Consider the following 22,425-nt stretch of genomic DNA (forward strand, 5'->3'; position numbering starts at 1 on the left):
CTGGAAAGCAAACTCCCTCCTCAGACACGAGTGGGCTTGCCTGTGCTGCCCCGGACTCCCGGGCCACACTCTTGGTGCCAGTTATTCCCCATTTCTCCTTACCCCCTCCCCATATTTTAAGCCCCTCCCAAGCAGGATCTGTCTCTCTAGGGCAGAATAGAAAGCTTTACACCCCGCAGGGCTCAAGATGACTCCTTTGAATTAAATTGTACTGAGAAATGTTACCTTCCCTTCACCAACCTGTAGAAAGAATGATCTGATGAGGGGAGAAAACAATTTTTCAGTTTCTTCCAAAGCCTGAACATATAAGGCCCGACATGGGATGGGAAAACCCATTTCTTCCTCCATGTGAGAGCCTCCTTGGACTTTAAAGACCCCCATCAACCCTCCCCAAATTGTAGTTTTCTCTCCAAGTCTCCAACTGACCCCGTCCCCGTCCCTGGATGCCCCCCCTCACCATTCTCCTTGGGTGGCGGCTTCCCACATCCCCCTGCTGGGGAGGCCCTCCGGGGGCTCAGCCTCCACCACGAGGGACCTCCGGCCTCTCTGGGGAAGCCCAGGATCCCATTAGCCTCTCTAGGCTGCTACATGACGCTGCTGAGTCACATGGAGCTCCAGTTAACCGCTCTCTCCCTGTGCGTCCCTATCTTTGGGATCGTGTATTACCCATCTTTCCACGTCTGCCCGCCTGGTTATTCTGATTCTCAACAAGCCTGATTTTTCTTGAAGTGACAGTAAAATGGGAGAGAACTGACAAAGTGAGGGGGGCGCGTGTGCCTTTACTGAGCGACTCCTAGTTAGGCGTCAGAAACACACCCGGGACACGACGGCCGAGATGCTCTTGGCCCTGTGCCTCTCACTGGGAGGAGTGGAAAGGAAAATTCCACTGGAGTTCTGGCACGTCTTCAGTTCATTTTTCTCAAGCCTCCCAACTGGGGGAGCCTGGGAAAAATCCCATAGCTTAATTTCAAGAGACAGAAGCTGAAATCCAGACATGAAACCAGCAATGGCTTAGTATTTAAAATCACAATTAAGTCAGATTCATAGTTTGAAATTCAGATTAAAGCTAAGTAAGGTTTCTTCTGGAATGAGGATGATTATTCTATTCCTCTGAGCAAATAACATCATTTTCATTTAAGTTTGGAGAAAAGGGGAAAAAAAGTCTGTCTGTGGAGACTCCAAGACTGCACGAGCTGGTGCTGGAGAACGCAGGTGGGGGGATGACTCTGGTTTAAAATATTTATTAATTAAAAAAAAGTTAAAATATTTATTTATACAAAGATGATGAGAAAAATCTCATGCAAACTCTGGGCATACAATAAAAATAACTGAAATATTCACATGATGATTTTTTTTTTTTTTTTTTACAAAATAACTCATTTTAAAATTATCTTAAACAAGAAATCCAAAGGGTGGTATTGATTCCCTCTCTGGGCTTGAAAGCACCTTTCAGAATAACGGGACGGCCATCACCTGTAAACTGCCATCGTCCTCCAAGGTGCATGTGTCAAGACTGGCACGCTCATCACTGTGATTTACGACTAACACGCCGAGACGACTACTCAGAAAATGAGACATCGACCTATGAACGCGGGAGTCACGGGGGCCGAGAGCACGGCCGGCCCTTCCCTAGAATGTAAATGGATGCGACGCACTCCTCAAAGTCAGGTTAAGAGAGCCTGGAGAATGGCAGAGATGGCATCTGTTTCTGCTCAATTACAAATCTGCATTGGATTTATAATTTGTGTATATTACAAGATATTTGCATAATTAAAACAATTAAGGGATTGACATATCATGGCAATTAGAAATACATCAGACACTGAATGTTGTACAAAAGAGAGCTTCAATATGAAACAGCGATCCTTTGAGATCCGGCCGTCCCCCTCGGACAGGAGGACCCTGGCAGGATGGGGGCTCAAAGGTTTCCTCCACGAGGGTGGGCTCTGCTCCAGGACGCGCTCATTCTCCCCCGGGCTCCCCAGGAGGCTCCTGCGGCTCCTTCCTGCAGACTCTTATCTCATTTTGCGAAGTCTGAGTCTGTTTTCTTTGTCTCTCTTTTTAAGGAGCATTATGAACTGGTTGAAAAAATGTTCTTGGTCCTTCTTCTTCTGAACAAGTCGGAACCTTTGATCTCGGCCATATTTTTCAGCAAATTCTTTGAATGTTGTTCTGAAAAATTTAAAAACAAATTTCAAAGTAATTTGGATTTTTCAGTAACTAACATAAGAACTGGGGGTTTCCTAGAGAGCAAATTACACTGCAGAAAAATACACGACTTGAAGTATGGGATTCTGAACCTGGGTCCTGTTTTAGATGCTCGTTCCCCCGGTCACATGGATAAATCCCTTGGTTCTCTGAGCCTCCAATTTGCTGTTTTTCAAGTGGGGCTAATGATACCACTAATGTCTACCCTCTCTGGCAAATGTGAAGAAAGCACCGGGAAATCTTTTGTTCCAGAGCATGGATTCTTGCCTTGGGGCCTATTAATTTGTTGTTGTTTTCCTTCCAATATCATTTTAACTATATTTCACTATGCTTGGTTTCCTTTGTAATCTTATGCTTTTTTCTTCTGCATTTAAAAAGCCTGACTCTAAAAATTACTAGTCTGATTACCAAAAAGATCCCTGATACCCTGCCCCCCAAAAGGCAAAGAACCCCTCTTTTAGATGATTGTGAGCTTTTTTTTTTTATTCTTTTACTAACTGGATTATCCAAGTCATCCCTAAATCCAGGAGGGGCCTCTTCTAGATGGCCAGAATTTATGTCCTCACAGAAAGGAGCCGAGGCAATCCAAAGGGATGCCGAACCTTTCACTGTAATGGTTTTGGAAGTTCTGGTCCATGATAAACAAAGCAATAACAAACGTCATCATCCCAATCATCTTTTGGGACTCAGACAGGTAGGTCTGCTCTAGTCTCAGAGCTGGAGGGGTATGGAAGACATCTAGTCTAATATGGACTAACGCTCATTTCCCATCCTCTCTTTCAAAAATGAGAGTGTTTACCCCTTCATTTATTCCTCTTATTTGGTCCTTGTACCCTTTTTTCTGGAGCAGAGCAGGCACATGATACCAGTCTGAGTGTAACTGAATTCTCACCATATGCTACCGCCTCCCTTATGGAGTTGTTGGAGTGCCATTAAAGTCACTTGCATTTGCTATTTTAACTAATAAATATTTGATTAGTAAAAGTTTAAGTGCTTCTTGCTCCCCTGGTGAGCTCAAGGAACACACAAATACAAGGAAGGAGGGAACTGAGCAGTTTGTACATGACAGATTGGGAATGGAAGAAACATTCTTCTTAATCCATTAACAAGAACCCCAAAACTCAATGTATTCCTTATTAGTCACTTATTGCGTGCAAGGCACAGAGGCAGACGCCAAAAATAAAACAAACGGGAAGAAACCCAGACTCGGTCTCCATGAAAGAGTCTGACATGGCTGTGATATCCAGAGCAGCTGCCTCCTCTTCCTCCCCCTCTCCACCCCCACCCCCAGCCAAGGCAGAGAACAGGGCTTGGCGCTTACCTGGGTGACAGCTTGGACTCCTCCAAGAGTTTTCGGAATTCCTCTTTGGCCAGCAATAACTTACTTTTCTTTTCCTTATATTCTTCTTTTATTCTGGTTTTGACAAACTGTTCAAATATCTTTTAAAAACACCATTAAAAGGAGAAAAATCATTAGTAAAAATGTCTATTTTTAGAGTTCAATCCAAAGGACTTGGGACACGCCACAAATAACACGGGTTTGACCTAGTAACTGATTTTTGCCACGCTCGTGGTCTTAAAGTTCATTTGTGTGGAAGGATATATAACTAGTGCTGACTCTGAAAGGGACTTTCCAACATACACATTGAAAGAAGCTGAGAATCCTTCCATTATGTAGGATCACAGCTAGTATTTAGAAACTGGGAGCTGCATGGATATTTGAAATAAATGAGGCTGGTTCCCTCATCAAGTGAAGGAAGTCTCCAAGGGTCAGACAGAAGGAGTGTCTGGCCAAGGTGGTCCAGTTAGTGAATACAGAGTCATTATTTGAGTCTGGTTCTTCTGAAGAGAAATATAGTATATCTTCCACAGAAACTGATTTTCTTATAAGCAAAAAGCTACTTTTTCACTCAGAAAAAAATGAATTTCCATATCACAGCCTTTTTAATCTTAGAATTCAACATATACTTCTAACATTTAGGAATACTTTGCCTTGTAAATGTATTCGGTTCTTTCTGTAGCACCACAACTCAATTACAGTATTTAAAACCTCCCACTCCTTTGCTATAGAAGAAAGGGCCCCAATTGAACAGTTTGACAAACCCAACTAGCATTTCCTTCTGCCAAGTGACAGTAACATGAAAAAGAAAACCAATCAATGCTAACTGATTCCTCACATTTCAGGTTGTAGAGTCAAATGAGCACTCAGCCCCTGAGTCTGGATGTGCCTCTTAAGGAGGATGGAAGTCACACAGATGTTTCTGGTCTCCTAAGCATATGCTTTTGGCCCCTCTGGTTCTCATGGTTCAGAAAATGACAGAAAAGTGGGCAATAGTACAAGTAAGCTTAAAAATCCAATGCAACATAATGGGGTTGATCAAGAAAGTCACCAATGCATCAACACTAATTGATTAATTAGTTCCCCAATCAATTAGATGTGAGGTTGTGTGTTGTAAGCTTTTTTCCCCCAGAAGGAGCAGTTCTATTTAAAGGCAATTGATAAATGCTTGTGATTACTTCTTGACTATGTTTCAGATTAGTCTATTCCACTATAAAAATTTAAATTATTTGCATAATAATAATCTTTTTCAAATTTCTACTATTATCTTTTTTCTTTCTGTTCATTTTTGTTGTCTGTTGTTTTGTTGTGAATAACCAATATCTAGATCAGGGGTCCTCAAACTTTTAAAATAGGGGGCCAGTTCACTGTCCCTCAGACTGTCGGAGGGCTGGACTATAGTAAAAACAAAATCTTTGTTTTGTGGGCCTTTAAATAAACTTCATAGCCCTGGATGAGGGGGACAATCGTCCTCAGCTGCCGCATCTGACTCGCGGGCCATAGTTTGAGGATTCCTGAATTCTAGATGATGTTTCTCATGGAAATAAAGTTTAGATTTTCCATAAGCAATTTCAGCCCACTCAAGACACTTCTTTTATGGGGATTTTTAAAACTAACTCATCAGATCTGTTAATCTGACCAGATTCTTTTCAAAGAATGACAAATCTCAAAATTCCATGTATGAGAGAGATGAAGAAAGCAAAATTCTGTCCATTAATGAATGAATCCACCAAAATGTAATCCCTTTCACCATCCTGTCAAGCTAATGAATACTTTAATGAATAAGATGAACCAAGAAGATGACAGCTAATGTCCATCAATGAATAACAAATTAATGACTATAAATAAGAGAAGAACTATTCCATAGAACTATATGGATTATGATGTCTAGAACCTGAAAGGACCTTAGAAGTTTTCAGGTCTATGTATTGCACAAAGGAAATGGAAACAAGCTCAGAACAAGGAGCACCTTGTCCAAGGTCCTACAGATCGTAAGAGATTGAATACTGAGCCTTTAAATCCACATATATCGCTTCTTTGACTCTTTATTGCATATTTTTGTATGCAGTTAGGATCTGTTGGAGCATTAAACTACAAGCTGTGTTCTTGCTTTCATTTGGTGGATGGGTTTTATATTTCTGTGTGTGAGTCTTGCTTTATTTTAAACACTACCAGCTTTCAATAAGGTGCCTCCAAATTGAGTAATGATCAGGAGAGATGCCCAAGGAGGTTGATCTGATGATCATTAATAGGCATTTGCCAGTCAACAGAGATGAGGTTCTTGCTCCTTAGTGGTTCCCATTTGCTGCCTGAGTAAGTGAACTGTATGAATCCAAGCTCTCCAGGATGTAACACAATTCAGCCTTCTCAGACTTCTCCAGGTTAGTTCCCTTCGCATGTGTTACACTTGGGCAAAGTGGAATCATCCCTCCTGCTGGATAACTGCCTGCCATCTCTTGCCTCCACAAACAATTCCCTATTCTTAGGAGCTCCTTGCTCCCTTGCTTTGCCCACTGAATTGGTACCCTCTAAAGCTTTAGCCTCTACTTCCTCTTGGAAGAAAACCTGCTTTTCCGAGGTTCTTAATGGCCATTCATCTCAGAAATCATTTTGTTTCAGGTTTAACTGATGCAATTAATGCATAAAATCAAGTTTACTACTTTTCTGTGAGGATATTCTTTTGCCCGCCTTATACAAAGTTTGATGTATGAAGGACTAATGTCTTCTCAAAACTGTGCACTTCTACCCCTCACTAGTAAAGTGCTCAGCAAATACTGTTGAGATATGTATGTGTCCATGTGTATGTGTACATCTTTATATGTAATACATGAACAAATATAGTCATTAAATACACACACACACACACACACACACACACACACACATATATATAATAACCATGGCTTTCATATCCCATTAACTACAAAGACTATGAGGTCATGTTTCAGGCATGGGTAAATTTTCCAAATTTTAGTATTTTATTATATACCTTGGAAAAACAACATTCCATTTTCTGCCTTTTTTAGACTTATGCTCCCTCCCCCTCATCCTACCTCAACATTGGCCCCAGTAGAAATTCAATATTAAGACATAGACACCCTCTACAATAGTTCTCATTTGCAGTCATGGTGAGCACTTGTAGAACTACAAATGAATGTCTCTTCCTGGGACAGGTTAGGGGAAGGAAATTTTGATATGACAGCAAAGTGGGGATGTTGGTCTTGATGGGCCTAAAATATTCAATTTCTAATAACCTAAAAAAACCTTTCCAATTTCACCTAAATACACAAATGTCTGTTCTCTCTCTCTCTCTTTTTTCTTTCTGTCTCTCTCACCTATGTCTGTCTCTCTTCCCAGCCATTTGCAAACCATGCTACCTGCTCTCACATCCCTAACTTTCTCCTATAATTAAACCTCAGGCTCTGATCTTGCCCTACCCCCTCCTGCAGTAACCCCTTCCCCTTCTCTTTTAGTTTTCCCTTGTTAGAATAAAAGTTTGTTGAAGTCAAAGCCTGTCATGTTTGCTTGTATTGCTATCAACAGCACTCGGAATAGTGGCTATCACAGACTAGGAACTGAATACATGATTTTAATTCATTAATCTTTCCTCACAAGATTTATTTCCCATGATTTGCCTGTGATTTTTCTGGCCCTCATATGGTTTATCTACAACCTTTTGAAAGAATATTGGCCAAACCTGAAAACAAAACCTTCTTAGGATAAAGGAGATAATCTCAGAGAATCACCCAGAGGAACTTCTGCAGAATTATTAGTTGCATGTGATAAATTCCCACTCCTGACCCACCTTTTCATGGTGACAGGACTTCAGGGAGGCCCCTCCTGCCATTTGCCTTGTCGCTTCCTGATGGGAAGAGCTACAGCAGGGATTCTCATTTGCAGATCTCAAAAGGGTTGGTCAAACCCAGTGCTGGCCACAAGGACACAGACACGGGCACTCCCGATGAAGGAATGATGGACCTGTAGTAGTCACACATTCATAATTTCTGTCAACCCACACATAAAAACTCACCTGCTTGCGCTCATCAGAATTAAGGAGCAGGTAGCGGGGGTCAAACACGATTTTGTGTAGTTCCTTTTCCCAGGTGGAAAATGCTGACACCTGATGAGAAATATCAGAGGCGTTATCGGTATCTACAGATGCAGGTATAGGGGAATTACTCAGCAGTGTCCAATAGCAGCAGAAGAAAAAGGCCTCAGGATTGTAGGACTACATACGAACAAGGGTCAGAGATGACCGAAATTACTAAGAAAGTCAGTGTCAGGAGGATTATGGGCCAGTCACCATAATGCTCTTCGCTGAGAGAAATATCCACACATTCTGTGCTGAATATGGGTCACCACGATGGTTCTAATGGTTTGAGCTAAGTTCTATTCACTTATAATGATGAACTGAAAGCCTGGAATCTTAAAAAAATTAAATCTTTTTGGGGAAGAGCTCCATGTCCCACCTCTTTGGTGAGTTTTCCAGAAGGCTCTCGGGGTCCCAAGTATTTTGAGAATTAGAGTGAAATGGGAATTTGTCCCTTTGCCAGATTAGAGGGAGAATCCTGATGAGAACGTCTTTATTAGAACATTAACCACGTGAAGCAACTTGATGAGAACTTAGAAGCATTTTTCATGTGGCAGACACTGTGGGTATTGCCAGAGATATGGAAACAATATGGAAACTAGGCCTGCTCTTTAGTAATTTATATTCTTCAGGAGAGATACTGCACACAAGATAACTGTATAAATCTGTATGCATATATTGGATTTAACATACATTTCTACCATATTTAACATAATTTGGAATAATTGCCATCGAGGGGAGGACTTGCGGGAATGGGGGGAAGGAAATTGGAACATAAGGTTTTGCAAAAATCAATGTTGAAAAATTATCCTTGCATATGTTTTGAAAATAAAAAGCTTTAATAAAGAAAATATTTAAAAAAACATAAAAAGAGGGATTACCCAGTCTCAGAAAAGGAGATACTGCACATAGAGAGATCACAAAATGCAAAGTAGGCAAAATATAATAGAAGATCATTGCAAAGAATGAGTGTGTCAATAACTGGGAAGACCATCACTGGCCCGGTCTCCTGGGCTGGGTTTAGAAAGAAGATGATGGGGACTCTTTGATGGTGAAGGAAGGTGGAGGGCCCCCTTCCCTGCAGACATTCTCGCTTCACCTGAACCCTGGGAGATTGCGGTATCTGATGAGTAGGATTGAAAAGTGAATGAACAGAGATCTCTGTCTCTGTCTGTCTCTGTTTCTGTGTCTCTCTTCTGTCTGTCTCTGTCTTTTTGTCGCTCTCTCTCTCTGTCTCTCTCTATATATACATATATATATATATATATATATATATATATATATATTATATATATATATATATATATATATAGGCCTCCTGCCACCGGGATCTGCTTTTCAGGCAAGGAAATGGGCTTGGGGACCACCTACTGTGCGCCGGGCTCTCTGCCAGCCCTTCGCTAGTAGGTCATTGCATCCTCAGCATGGCCTGAGAGGCAGGTGCTGTTGTTATTAGCCCTTTTGGCTGGATCGGGTCAGCTGGGTCTGGTCAGTGCGTCTCCAGAATGGACATGGATCGAGGAAGACCACAGTTAAATCTTCTAACACTGACTAACTGTGTGATCCTGGGCATGTCACTGAACCACTAGCAGCCTCAGTTTTCTTCTATAAAATGGGGATAATGGACAGCAACTACCTCCTGAGCTGGCTGTGAGAATCAAGTGAGAATATGATGTTTACTCAGCCTTTTGTGCCATCGTCAGTGTCGTTAGCTGTGGACACAGAATTAAACATTAAGTGACACAACTGGAGACATGTCCAAACATAGAGAGGGCCATGCTGATGTCCAAGATGGAGGCCTAAAGGAATCATGGACGGTCTTGGAGGCAGGAAGTCCTGAATCTGAATCCTGCCTTAGATGCTGACTGGCTATGGATCTCGGAGCAAGTCATCCTCAGCTTCCTCATCTGTAAAATGGGGATAGTACCTTGAAGAACATGACTTAGGAAGGTAATACCTGCTATGATCCTCTGGGTAGGGAGAAGGAACCAGTGTCAGAAGCCTATTCTTATGGTTGACAAGAAGCCCTGAGCCCATGGCTCGGCCATTGTTGGAGGTGGAGAGGATTAGACTGAAACCTTCTAAGTTTTGAAGGATCCCGGAGGAGCCATCAGAGGCTCTGGAGCCCGTGCCTGGGACTGTGTCCAGCTGAGCCCAGTCTGTGACCCCAGCGCCAAGGAATACCCAAGCCCCCACAGCCAAGGTCGTTCAGCAGAGCGAAGGAGTGACTGCCCATTAGCTGACACATTGGGAAGGGAACTGGGTGTGCTGAATGTTTTATGTTAACAGCTTTAACTCTGAGCTCAGTCTCCCCAACATGAAGTCGGTATGAGGGAGAATCTAGCTCTAGGTGTTGCTGGGAAATGTATGAACTTCTGTTTTCATCGTTTATTCTAAGTAGATAGCTGCATAATAGCTAATGAGAATTAGCTAAATTAAACTGGAATACTATTCATCCAAGTGATTTATCAATGAGTGGCAGCTGATAATGAGGGAAATGAATTGGAACGGCATCTTAAGTTGAAAGCTGTAGAATCTCCCCTCTGCCCTCCCATAACATAAATTGGGGAATGGCTGAACTAAGTATGGCAGAAGAATTGGATGGAAGGCTATTGGGCCGTGAGAAATGACGGAATAGTGATTTCTGAGAAACCTGGAAAATTTTCTATCAACTCATATGAAGTAAACTGAGAAGGAGATAACAATTCATAATGTGAACATGCTGACATAAAAGCGATTAACTCCTAAAAGTTAAAAACAAAACAAAATCAAAACTCCGATCACTATAATAAGTGATTCCCAAGAATCAGTGATGGAAAAGGCTCTATTTTCCTAACAAAGAGGTGGTAGATCAAAAATGCAGCGTAACACACAGATTCAGGACATCCCCCAATTTTGGTTTTGTTTGTGCATATTTATTATAGGGTAGTATTTTTCTTTTCTCAGCGGGAGATAAAGTAGAGAAAATATAAATGCATCTTAATCGAAAGAAAAGTGTTTTTAAGAATGTAACATCTAGGCCCCCAGAAATATCCTTAAAGGAATAATTCAACATTTATGTAATATCCCAGTTCATGAAGAAAAGAATGACCTTTCCTAGATCACATCATGTCACCCCATGAAAATCAGCTGTGATGAATGGATACTGTCCTCCCTGCGTGAATGATGCTGGTCATCCAGACACATTTCTTCTTGTGGCCCATTTTATACCATCAAAAAGGCATAAAAATGTGCGTCTCCTCTCTTTCGGTACAAACTGTTCTTTCACTACCTAAGCCTTCAGGAGACATTTTGGGGACTTCGATTTTTGATGATTTTCAGCTTCAGAGAACGTGCTTCCATCTTAACATCTAACAATTCCCTGGGGCTTTCATTCATCTTCTAAGCAGGTGAATATGATCAGATAACAGTGTTGGTGGGGAGGATGGATGGGAGCAGTAATCTGCATTTCCACGTTATTTGTATTCATTCTTCTGTTGGAATGGCAGCACGAAACGCAACCCCCGACTCAAATGAGACTGGAAAGTATCAGGATCCTCATTAGCAAAAATCTCCTAACCAAGGCATCGCAGCCACATTCAAGAAATGATAGAAATTGAGCCAGCTGGCTCTTTTCAATATGACAGATAGGCAGGTCTTTCAAGCAGAGCTAATACCAAATTTACATTAATATAATACTCTATTGGTATTTGGGGTTCGTTTCCAACATAAAAGAGCCAGAGAACTTAGGCATTAATAAAGTTAAATGAAATTTCACTTACATTTCCTCAAATGTTAATAACACTATTATGTCTTACAGGAGATGGGTCACGGCCTCAGGTGAATAAGTCAGTCAGGAACGGCTTGCCGGGACGTATGCTGAAATTTAGAATTCCGCCGCTCGGCACTATCTGTTCCATCACGAATGCACACTTGGTTAAAATTGATTGATAAACTCATGCATTCCAATCCAATCGTCAATAAAAGCACCATGATTTAAAGTGAGAGGCTATCTACACTGACTGATTTCCCAAGCAAGGGCAAAATTCTGTGCTTTGGGAACTGTAGGGGGAAAATGCAATCGAATTCAATTGAATTGGATTATAAAACATGTTCTATTACGTTGTTTACACGGGGAAAACAATGGAAGAAAAAACAAATAAACAATGGCTTCGTTTCTCCACAGATGAATTCTCAGGAAAGAGCTGGGTTTTTCAGAATACGAGGCATTATGTCTTTGCTATATCAGTGAATCATTAATTATTCAATTTGTACCTACTCTGTGTTTAACAATGAGCTGAGAACATAGATGCTTAATGGAGGGAAAAGATGCACAGACATTAAACCACTGAATGAGAGCCCTTAGGAGTAAGGGAATTGGTCAATGGGACTAATAAACTGCTTTCAGTGACTTTTGATTCACTCCAAGTGACCTTCATCCCTTCCTTCAAAGCTTATGTGTGGGGGCTCACATAAACAAAATGCATGTAAACCTGAAGGTACTATCTGACAGGAGCTATTTTGAGTAATCTTATTTTCCTGCTCTTCTTAATTTTTTTAATGATATGATGATGATGATGATGATGATGATGATGAATTCACTAATCAAAAAGTTATTAAGCAGAACCCTAGGAATTGGAATAAGACATGTGTCAAAATGTTATTCTCCGAAATTTCTCTTGGAAAACACAAGAGGTATGATGTGCTTGGAGAAGAACATATGGTCTGAGTCTACTCAGCCAGTGAGTTTGATTTTAATTCCTGATAAGTGTATTATTAGAGAGGTTACTCATGACCACCTAGAAAAGAGGTATTGATCTCAAAAACCTATGGAAAACATATAGACATAAGCTCTAGAGAATGACACAAAGAAGTAGATTTGTACCTAGCTGGATGACCACTGTCCTCTCCCAAGGAAATGATGAATAATTCTCTATCATCTCAGAAGTTGGCCTCCTATTAAGTAACAAGGAATCTGGGTTGGGGTTAAGGATATTAAATCTTTTTAGGAGTGCCTTCAATAATGAACTTATGATATCTTTGATAGTTTTACCAATAAGATGATATTGGTGGGGATACTGAAAGCAGTGCATGTTGAATTACGGGGTCATCTGAAAGAACTGGGGTTGTATTGAGCAGAGATGACTTTGAGGGTGAATGACAGCTGCTTGCAGCCCCTTCCATGACCATCATGGGAAAGAAGAGTTAAACTTATCCTACCGAGTCTCAGAGGGAAGAATTGGATCAGAGAGAAGAAAGGTGGTTTTACAAAGGCAAATGTAGATTCAGAAAGCAAAAAACAGTTTCAAATGATTAACTACCTATTTTCCATCAGTGACTCTCCTGTGTTTCAAGGACATGAGCATCATGCCTTACTTGGGGGAGCTGAGAAGCTGATTACCTGAAATCTCATCATCATCTAGACTAAGTTTTTGATTTCCAACCTCCGCATCTCATCCTCAGTTGCCTCTCCCCTCTGATTAGAGGGCTGGAGGGCGGTGCATTAAACACCCCCCCCCAAAGCCTTCCTGTATGGAGGATGCATAACTTTCTAAGGAACTTTCCATTTTCCCTCATTGGCTCGGTCTGGTTTCATCTCCAGGGATATCACTGCCCCACCCACCTTCAGCTTCCTCTTATGTATTTTCTTCCCCCATTAGATTTGAACTTCCTCAAGGGCGTGAACTTTTTTTCATTTTCTATTTGTATTCTCGGTGCTTAGCACACTGCCTGGCACAAAGGAGGTGTTTAATAAATCTTTATAAAACTGAATTGATTAGAGCTATTCAGTCGGGAAATGGGCTACCTTAGAATAGTCCGGGTTCTTCTCCAGCTGGAGTACCCAGCCAGCCAACGATGAGGTTTGTAACGTGGAACCTAATGTCTCTTGGGGGTTTGACTATATGATCAATCTCTCTTCAAAGATTCTGTGATTCTACAATGCCTTAAAGTTCCTCTCAAAATGATCCTACTCCATCTCCTACATGTATGTCTTATTATACTATAATTTGAAAGCCATTGTGGACCAGAGGAAAGAGGGCTGGCCTTAGAGTAAGTGGATATTACTAGAAACATCAACTTTGCTCCTCAATACTCAAGTGACCTTGGGAAGGTCAATGAATTACTCTAGTCCTCTGTTTCCTCATTTGAACATGTCAAATTTTGGTCAATTCATCTCTAAAGACAATTTGAGCTCAATATTTATGCTCTTGTAATTGTGCTAAAAACCCACATAAACATACACAAACGTGTGACTACATGTGTACATATGTGTTATGTTTACATGGACTCCTTCCTTCTTTTCTTCATCCCTTTCTTCAAAGCATCGCTTGGGGGCTCACATAAACAAAATGCATGTACATCTGAAGGTGCTATGTGACAGAAGCTATTTTGATTGATCTTATTTTCCTGCTCTTCTCAATTTTTTATGAGATGATGATGATGATGAATTCACTAATCAAAAAATTATTAAGCAGAGTCCTAGAAATCAGAATAAGACACATGTCAAAATGTTATTCTCTGAAGCTGCCGGAAGAGAATGACTTACAAAAATATGTCCACGCATTGTAGTAAAGGAAAAATAAAAGTAAAAACTGGTTGAAGGAACTGGGGCTATTAATTCTGAAAAATCTAAGCCTTTCGGTCATTTTTTTTTCTCACCAAGATGTCTTATTGAACAGGGATTAAGAATTGGTTCGGTTTGGTCCCAGAGCACTGAGCTAGGAGATATAGTAGGAATCTGGAGAGAGGCAGATATAAGGAAAAATGAAAATCTATTTCTACCTTGGAAGATCAAGGAAGTTTTTGTCACAGAGGGAACATTCAAGTGGGGACATTAGCAGAAACAAAATGTAGGGAGTAAGGAAAGGAAGGCTTTGGGGGAGGCATAGTGAGCAAAAGCATGGGAAGACAAGAAACAGATGAAGAGGAGAATCCATTTTGGCTCAAGTGTATAGTATTGGGGAAGTGAGGGGAGAGTAGAACAGACTAAGTTTAGAAAATTTAATTGGATCTTACTTGTGGAAGGTTTCCAATACTGGAAGCGGGAGCTGGAGTTCATTTTTCTTTCAGTAAGCTTATTCAATGCATTTGATCCCCCTTGGGTATTGTTGACTTTCTTCTCTCTCTAAAATACCCCTTTATCTAATCAGTTGCTACATCTCGTTGGTTAAATCTACCTCACAAAATATCCCTCCATCTCCATTTTCACTCAATCTACTTTTTGCACATCTGCATCTACTTTCACATAAGTTACTAAAAGGTTTCTCTAAATCTAGCCAATTCCCTCTGCAATCTATCCTGCACTCTGCTTCTGAAATAAAATCCCAAGTACATCCCTCCCCTACTCGAAATCCTCCAGTTGCTCCCCAGTATCTATGTGATAAAAGGATATACACATGTACCACACATGTACAAACACACAAACCTATTCACTCCACTCAGCGTTATGGCAAGAAACATCCCTGCAAATCTTTTATGTGGAGTGTCTTGAGAGGAGTCCCCCTCCCCATTTTGCCTTCTGCACTCACCTTGCTGCCCCCAGTTACTCTTTTCTTTCCTCAACTCCTCATCTTGACCAGTCTCAGGAGGGAGGCCATAGGGAGAGTCTGTGGTGCACTAGTCCACATGCTACAGGGTAGAGGTTGCTGTATTTCTCTGAGCTATTTAAAGTGTTCATTATAATTCCTGCTGCATGCACGTTTCCATGATCACCTTCTGTGTCCCTTTTCATTTTGGAGAAGAAATCCAGCTGGGCAGGAAAAGAGTCTGGACTGCTTTTTGTACCCAAAAGGCAACTTAGGAAATCAGAGGCATTGGAAAAAAAAAACATTTGAGGAAAAGATGACTTTTGTCTTCTCTCTCTAAACTGAAAACATAGCTCTAAGTTTGGCAAAGGGCAAACCGTTACCTCGTTTTGTTTAAATTATTGTCTTCATCTCTACAAATTCCCAGGAAAATAAAAGATAAAACCCAATTCAACACCCAGTTGAAAAGCCTTGTGCTCAGGTTCAAGGCACAAAGGTGAAAAAAATTGGTCTGGATATTTTCTCGCAGTAGGCGCGTCTAAAGCAACCTTCTGCTATTAATGTGCTCATCGTCTTCAGGAATCCTGGCCAGAACGTTTGGAGACCTTGGACGTAGCAGAAGGTTGGCAATCCATAACATGCATCCACACAGAGAGTTACGCTCTCTTACAAGCCAGAGGAGAGAGGAATATTTACACATATGCATATGTATACAAATATGTGCATAGACACTCATTTAGACACATATGTACATGCACACATCCTCCCAGGTTTATAGATTGCTAGAATTAGGAAGCCCCTCAAAAATTCTCTTGTCCATTCCCTTTATTTTAAAGATGGAAAATTACAACTTGGAGAGGAGACGAGGTCCAGGTCGCACAAATAGTGATGGCAGAATGTGGATCAACGCCACGTTTCTTGGCCATCGTGTCGCCTTTCTTGCACTCTGACTCCCCAGTCCCACACGTCCTCTCTGCAGACACAGGTGAGCTCCTCAGAATGATCCTCTGAGTAGGAAGCTGCTCAAATACCTTAATTTCCGAGGGGGATTCGGGGCCACTCCTTTTTTTGTCGACTACTTTCTAACAAAACTTGTGTTCTGAGCACCCCCACCACACCAGCACTCAGCTTACATGCCAGAAGTGAGCAAACGATGCAGGATAAACCCAAGGCTGGTTGGGATTCAATCTGCTGTCCTCTCCCACCCCATTGATTGGCTAATTTCCCCAATTCTTCAATCCCACAATAACTGAAGAAATTTCAGGTATCCCTCCTCACAGGGGTCATCTCCCTCCCCTGACAAGCCCATGCTGTCCTCCCCTTCTCTTTGCCTCTTGTTGCATGTTGTCAGTACGCCCTCTTGGTCCCCTTCCCTTCCTTCACTGTATCATTCAGATGTGTGAGTCTGTAACATTTCTCTCATTCGCACCATAAACAATAGAAATCGATAGTACAAAGGTCTGTTTTGTCATTATTGTACATCCAGCACCAAGCAGGGTGATCCTGTCCATAATCTTGTAACTATCATCACTATTTTGAAGATGTGAAAATTGAGGTAAAGGAAGCATTACAGGGATACAATTTCTGGGCTAAAGGGTCCCCAGAGACCAAGCTCAGTCAGACCAATGGATGACTTTGAGATCCTCAATGGGGGTGGGTGTAAGGGGCTGAAACTCTGAGTTGATGCACCAGGGTCAGACAATTGAGCACTTAAGGCTAATTACCGATTGGACAATACTCTATTAGCATATGCTTGGAAAATGGTCCTTCCCACTATTCTGAGCTGGTTCGAGCTTTTGGTGTAGAGAGAGAATTGTGGAAAAGACTAGGGGGTGGAATAAGACAAAACCAGAGTCACTTTAGTGGTAGAGGAGGAGAAGGGATGCTGTGGAGATCCTGTGTCCATTCCCTTCACTTCTACCCCTAAAGACCAAGGACTTTTGCTTATCCTGACTCCGGTTGATTCTAAGGTATTTGGAGTGGTAACTCGGCCTTCACAGGTGGGCACGGACACATCCCTATGAGATGTTCACTTGGGGGCATCGCTCTGACTGGCAGGACTTTGCCTGACCTAATGCTTAAATTGGTCTCTTTGGACTTCAATTCACTGTTCTCAGTTCTTATCCCCTTGGGTTGGTAGTAAAGGTGAACTCCTTCTCTGCTATTCCAATATTGAAAGGTCACTGAAGAGCAGTGAATGAACATATGTTGAGTGTCAGAGGCAGGACTTGCACCCAGGTCTCTCTGGACTGGGGTCCAATACTCTGACAGCTCTTTAGTGTCACCTTCTGTAAGGTGCTTAATGAATACATGCTTGCTGAAAATGGTTAAAAAACAAACAAACAAACAAACAAAACAATTCCAGGCTCAAAAGGAAGTATTCCATTAGAAGCTTCCTAAAGAGAGAGACATTTCATTTGTCAGCATCCCATTGAGGCAGAATTCACTTACCCCTCTTTCCAGAAGCATGTCTCGGAAGTGGGTGGCTCGTTCTTCCAATGGAAGCAGGATCTGATTTGGAGGAAGGGGTGGAGGAGTGTTCTGGGCTTGATCTTCCTTTTCCATCTTCTCCAACTCAATGCTCTGAGGACCTTCAAGTCTTTAAAGACGTAGGAAACACAGTTTAATTGCCCAGATTCAAGATGGAAATCACTGAGTTTACAATGGGTGAAGGGAGTGATCTATTATAAAAGCCCTGTAAGATGTATGACTTCTTGGAAGACTAACTGTACTTGATTTTAAGTGAGCACAATTCTCTGTGATTAGTTGGGTAAGTCAGATAATTCATCAGCTCCACAGAAAGGTGGCCACAATCTCAAGGGCATCCCCATTCCCCTAATCAAGACTTTTGCTGTGTGCCCAAATCTCCCATAACTCCTTCTGTCTTATTTCCCTCTGCTTTTCAAGGCTCCCACCATCCTGCCAATCACCCACAATCACAACTGTCTTGTCCTACTTTACTTTTCACTCATACTCAAAGTCAGTTGACAAATACTGTTGAGTCTTTCTCAAACATGGCTCATCAGGATCCCCTCCTCTCTATGTACCCACCCATTTTCCTCCTTCAGAAACGTATTTCTCATCTAAACCAATTCATCAGCTTCCTAATTGGAATCCATGACTCTACCTCTTCCCCCTCCAATCCATTACCTGCTCAACTGCCAAAGGGATTTTCTTAATGGATAGTCTCACTTGTGGTGGTGGTGGTAGAGTACTCTACAAAGGACAGGGGTCTCCTATGTCACAAGGATTAAATATAAACTTCTCTGGTTCTTTATAATGAGCATAACCAGGAGATCATTGTACCCAGCAACAGCAATATTGTACAAGGATCAATTCTGATGGCCGTGGCTCTCTTCAACAATGAAATGATTCAGACCAGTTGCAACTGTTCAGAAATGAAGAGAGCCATCAGAGAGAGGACTGTGGGGACCGAGTCCGGGTCACAACATAACATCCTCACTCTTTTTGTTGTTTGCTTGCATTTTGTTTTCTTTATCATTTTTTTTTCTGGTTTGATTTGATTTTTCTTGTACAGCAAGATATGTATAAATATGTATGCATACATAGGGTTTAACATATATTTCTACCATGTTTAACATATATTGGACTACATGTCATTTAGGGGAGGGGATGGGAGAAGAGGGGGAAACTGGAACACAAGGTTTTGCAAGGGCTAGTGTTGCAGAATTATCTATGCAATATGGCTTTATGCTTTAATTAAAAAAAGAAAAAAAAAGAAAAAAAGCAACATTCTTTATAAGTAGGTATGTTTCCACTTTAAGTCTTCTTACATGAAAAAATGACCAACAGAATGATTTCAGAAAGGCCTGGACAGACTTACACGACTGATGCTGAGTGAAACGAGCAGGGCCAGGAGATCATTTATACACTTCAACAACAATACTATATGATGACCAATTCTGATGGATCTGTCCCTCTTTAACAATGAGATGAACCAAATCAGTTACAATAGAGCAGGAATGAACTGAACCAGCTACGCCCAACAAAAGAACTCTGGGAGATGACTAAGAACCATTACATTGAATTCCCAATCCCTATTTTTTGCCCACCTGCATTTTGGATTTCCTTCACAGGCTAATTGTACAATATTTCAGGGTCTGATTCTTTTTGTACAGCAAAATAACGGTTTGGTCATGTATATTGTGTATCTAATTTATATTTTTAATATATTTAACATCTACTGGTCATCCTGCCATCTGGGAAAGGGGATGGGGGGAAGGAGGGAAAAAATTGGAACAAAAGGTTTGGCAATTGTCAATGCTGTAAAGTTACCCATACATATAACCTGTAAATAAAAGGCTATTAAAATAAAATTTAAAAAGTCTTCTTACCTGGTCCTCTCCTTCTTGCCCCTATCATCTAATGACTCCAGCACAATGGCAAGACAACCCATTCCCCACCTCCATGTTTTTGTACTACCTGTCCTCCAGGTCTGAAATGCTCTTCATCTGTTCTATTCTTTTGGAGTTTATGGCTTCCTTGAAGACCTGGCTCAGGATACGTTTTGCCCCTTTCTCCTAGCTCCATGGACCCTCTCTCCCCATAGTACTTTATTATCATTCCAAATGCATTTTACTTAAACTATGTTCCAAGTTGACTTAATTTAATTTTTAAACTTCTAGAAGAATTGGGAATCTTCCCAATGTGTTATAGATTCACTGCTTTTGAATTAATTTACTAAAAACACTGGACAGTTATGATATCAGGACACAGGAGTGGTCCTAACATATGGCTCCCTGAGGTCAATCATATTTGCCAAGCTGATGGAAGGAAAGGGGAGATATCCAGGATTTTTCCTTTCCTGCTCCTTGGTTTGGAATCGAAAGCTCAGAAGTCAACACTAAGTTTTCATTCAGGGACTCAGGTTTCTCTTAAATACACTTCAAGAAGAATGACGTTTCCCTTTCTCCTGAATGAATCTAATTGCCCAGGGAAGACCAAGGCACTTGTTTCCTTGATAGAAAGAACAAAGCCAGGGTTTCGCAAGCAGCCACTGCTCCTAGAGTCTCTTATGTTGCATGATTGAACAGATGAGAGAAAGCTATAAGATGGGATCTGCCAAAGACCTTAACATCCTTTCCTCCCCAGAGATGGCCACGCCTCGGTGGAGCCGTCCGGAGGCCCAGAACGACTGAGATCCATAAATGGGCAGAAGACTCAAACCCTGCCATCGTTGTTGTCGATACAGACGTTTCCCCATTCCCGGAAGAGCCTGGTTCGGCCTGAGAGTCAATCAGCAGCTTTCTCGGAGCGGGCTCTGTGTGGGGCCATCCTGCTGAGAAGGGAGAAGTCCCCGGGCTCCGTGCCTACGGCTCTGGGGCAGACTTTGACATCCCTTTGTAATTGTCCTCATACATTAGGCCATCGGCCATGAACTTGCCCTCCTGCTTTATTTTTAATGCTATGCTCTCTAAAAATAAAGCTGCCTATTTTTAAAGAAACTATTAAAAATGAATCTGCGTTCCATTATTCAGTTATCATAACCACTAAGAGGGGAAGACAAAAAGCTATTTTTAATTTGTTATTAGATTCAATTGATTCATAAAAAGGGATTGAAGTGACCACCATGTGATAACAGAGAGACTTGGAGGCTTCAGTGAAGTTTGTTTCTATTGAATTTTAGGAATTCTCGAAATACGGGAACAAGAAGAAAAGGGGATTAGTTCAGGAAATATTCAGAGTTTCCTTGGATTGCTTTTTACAGCATATTGTTTCAGAATGACTCTCAGAACGGCGGGAGCACGTGAGCAAGGCCGGCAGCCCGGACAGGGCTCTGCCGACATGGCGATGGAACGCCCGGCCTCCGAAAGGGCTCCATAGAAGCTGATGGTTTGAAATCCCCATTGCAGAGTCAATGCATTCAAGAGCCGGCGGGACCAGGTGGTCCGACCCGAACCTCCCAAGCAACCAAAGCTGCGAAGCCTTCTGCCCATCCCCTCAATTTCTAGGTGAGACTGGGGGTTCCCAAAGGCTAAGAGGTCAGAAGCTCCTATGTGTCAGGAGAAGGGACTGAGGGTCGTGGGGAGTCCAGGCGTCCTACTCTATGAACCCCACCGCTCTGGACCACTCCTATCCCGCAGCTCGTGAGTGGTACCCCGACTGCTCTTATAGGTCTGTGATGGGTTGGAGGGGAGTGGGGATGGGGATGGAAAGGGGGATGGGATGGGGAACCTGGCACTTTATTAGTCAGCCCATGCCATTGACCAGCTTTATTTGCTGGAATCCACCCCCCACTCCCTAAAAAAATCTGTCTTATACTCAGCCTCCGTTGGACTCTGTGTCTTTTCTTTATTGCTTTGAAAATTTTAGGGCCATTAGTGAACACACATATACATAATCTTTGTGGGCACATATACGCATGATGATACTTGCATCATAAATTAAATATGTATTTTCACTCTTCCCAGAGGGTCCTAACTGAGGAGAAAACGTACATGTCACACAGCAACACACACAGAAAATAAGTGATTTATGAAACAAATCCAACAGGGCATCAGTGAATCCCGATGGTCTATGGGGTGTTTCCATTCTCTCGTCCCTGCGCCTCTGCAAAGAAAGAAGGAAGCCAAAAGCTTCTTCCAATGCCCTTTTGTTCAGAAAACCAGAAAATTAAGGCTCAAAAGAAGGAAATGAAGGCCCAGAGACAGGAAAACAGTCTGCCCTCATCATGGGGGCTGTCAATGCGACTCAAATCTCCTGGGATCCGATAAATCAGCCAGGCCCTAAGTGGGCCCTGCCTGAGTCACTCACCTGCATTGTCACATGGACCCGTCTCCAGAACCGCGCCAGGTGGAAGGAAGCAGAGGCTGGATCGGAGCAGGAGAACCTCCTGTTCTGCCCTCAGCCCTTTCAGGAGACTGGCCCACACGCTCTGCCTCTCTCGCAAGAAATCTTGAAAAGAAACGCTGCAGGTACAATCCTGATGACGTCATGTTCCAATGGGTATAATGAAGACTTCTATTTTTAACTAATGAAAATTTATTACAAAAAAGTGTGGAAACAAAGCCACACATTGTGGCAATGTGGGATGGAGAGACTAATAGGAACATTTGAAAAGTTCACCAATGATTCCCTTTTATAGCTTATTCAACAAAACACTCCTTGCAGAGGATTGGGCAGCATCCAAATTGCTAATATTAGTTCAATTAGAACTGGGGAAAAGGAAAAGGCCTGGAGCAAAGCAAGGGCTGAGAGTCTCTCAGCTGAAAAGTCCTGGGTCCTGGGGGAAAGGCTCCTTCTACTTATGACTCCCACATGGA

General features: G+C 41.9%; 1 protein-coding gene across 1 annotated transcript in view; it reads right to left on the reverse strand.

The window, feature by feature from the left end:
• Positions 1 to 1,249: 1,249 nt before the first annotated feature.
• Positions 1,250 to 22,425, reverse strand: part of TCERG1L (transcription elongation regulator 1 like) — a 304,281-nt gene continuing 283,105 nt past the window's right edge. Inside the window, exons 10-13 of the mRNA XM_051982732.1 lie at positions 17,594 to 17,741; positions 7,578 to 7,667; positions 3,530 to 3,648; positions 1,250 to 2,172 (exon numbers count right to left, since the gene is read on the reverse strand). Coding sequence (XP_051838692.1) covers positions 2,016 to 2,172; positions 3,530 to 3,648; positions 7,578 to 7,667; positions 17,594 to 17,741 — 514 coding nt within the window. The 3' untranslated portion in view covers positions 1,250 to 2,015. The remainder of the gene's footprint in view (positions 2,173 to 3,529; positions 3,649 to 7,577; positions 7,668 to 17,593; positions 17,742 to 22,425) is intronic.

Source organism: Antechinus flavipes, chromosome 2 (assembly GCF_016432865.1).
Source record: "Antechinus flavipes isolate AdamAnt ecotype Samford, QLD, Australia chromosome 2, AdamAnt_v2, whole genome shotgun sequence".
Taxonomy (NCBI): Eukaryota; Metazoa; Chordata; class Mammalia; order Dasyuromorphia; family Dasyuridae; genus Antechinus; species Antechinus flavipes.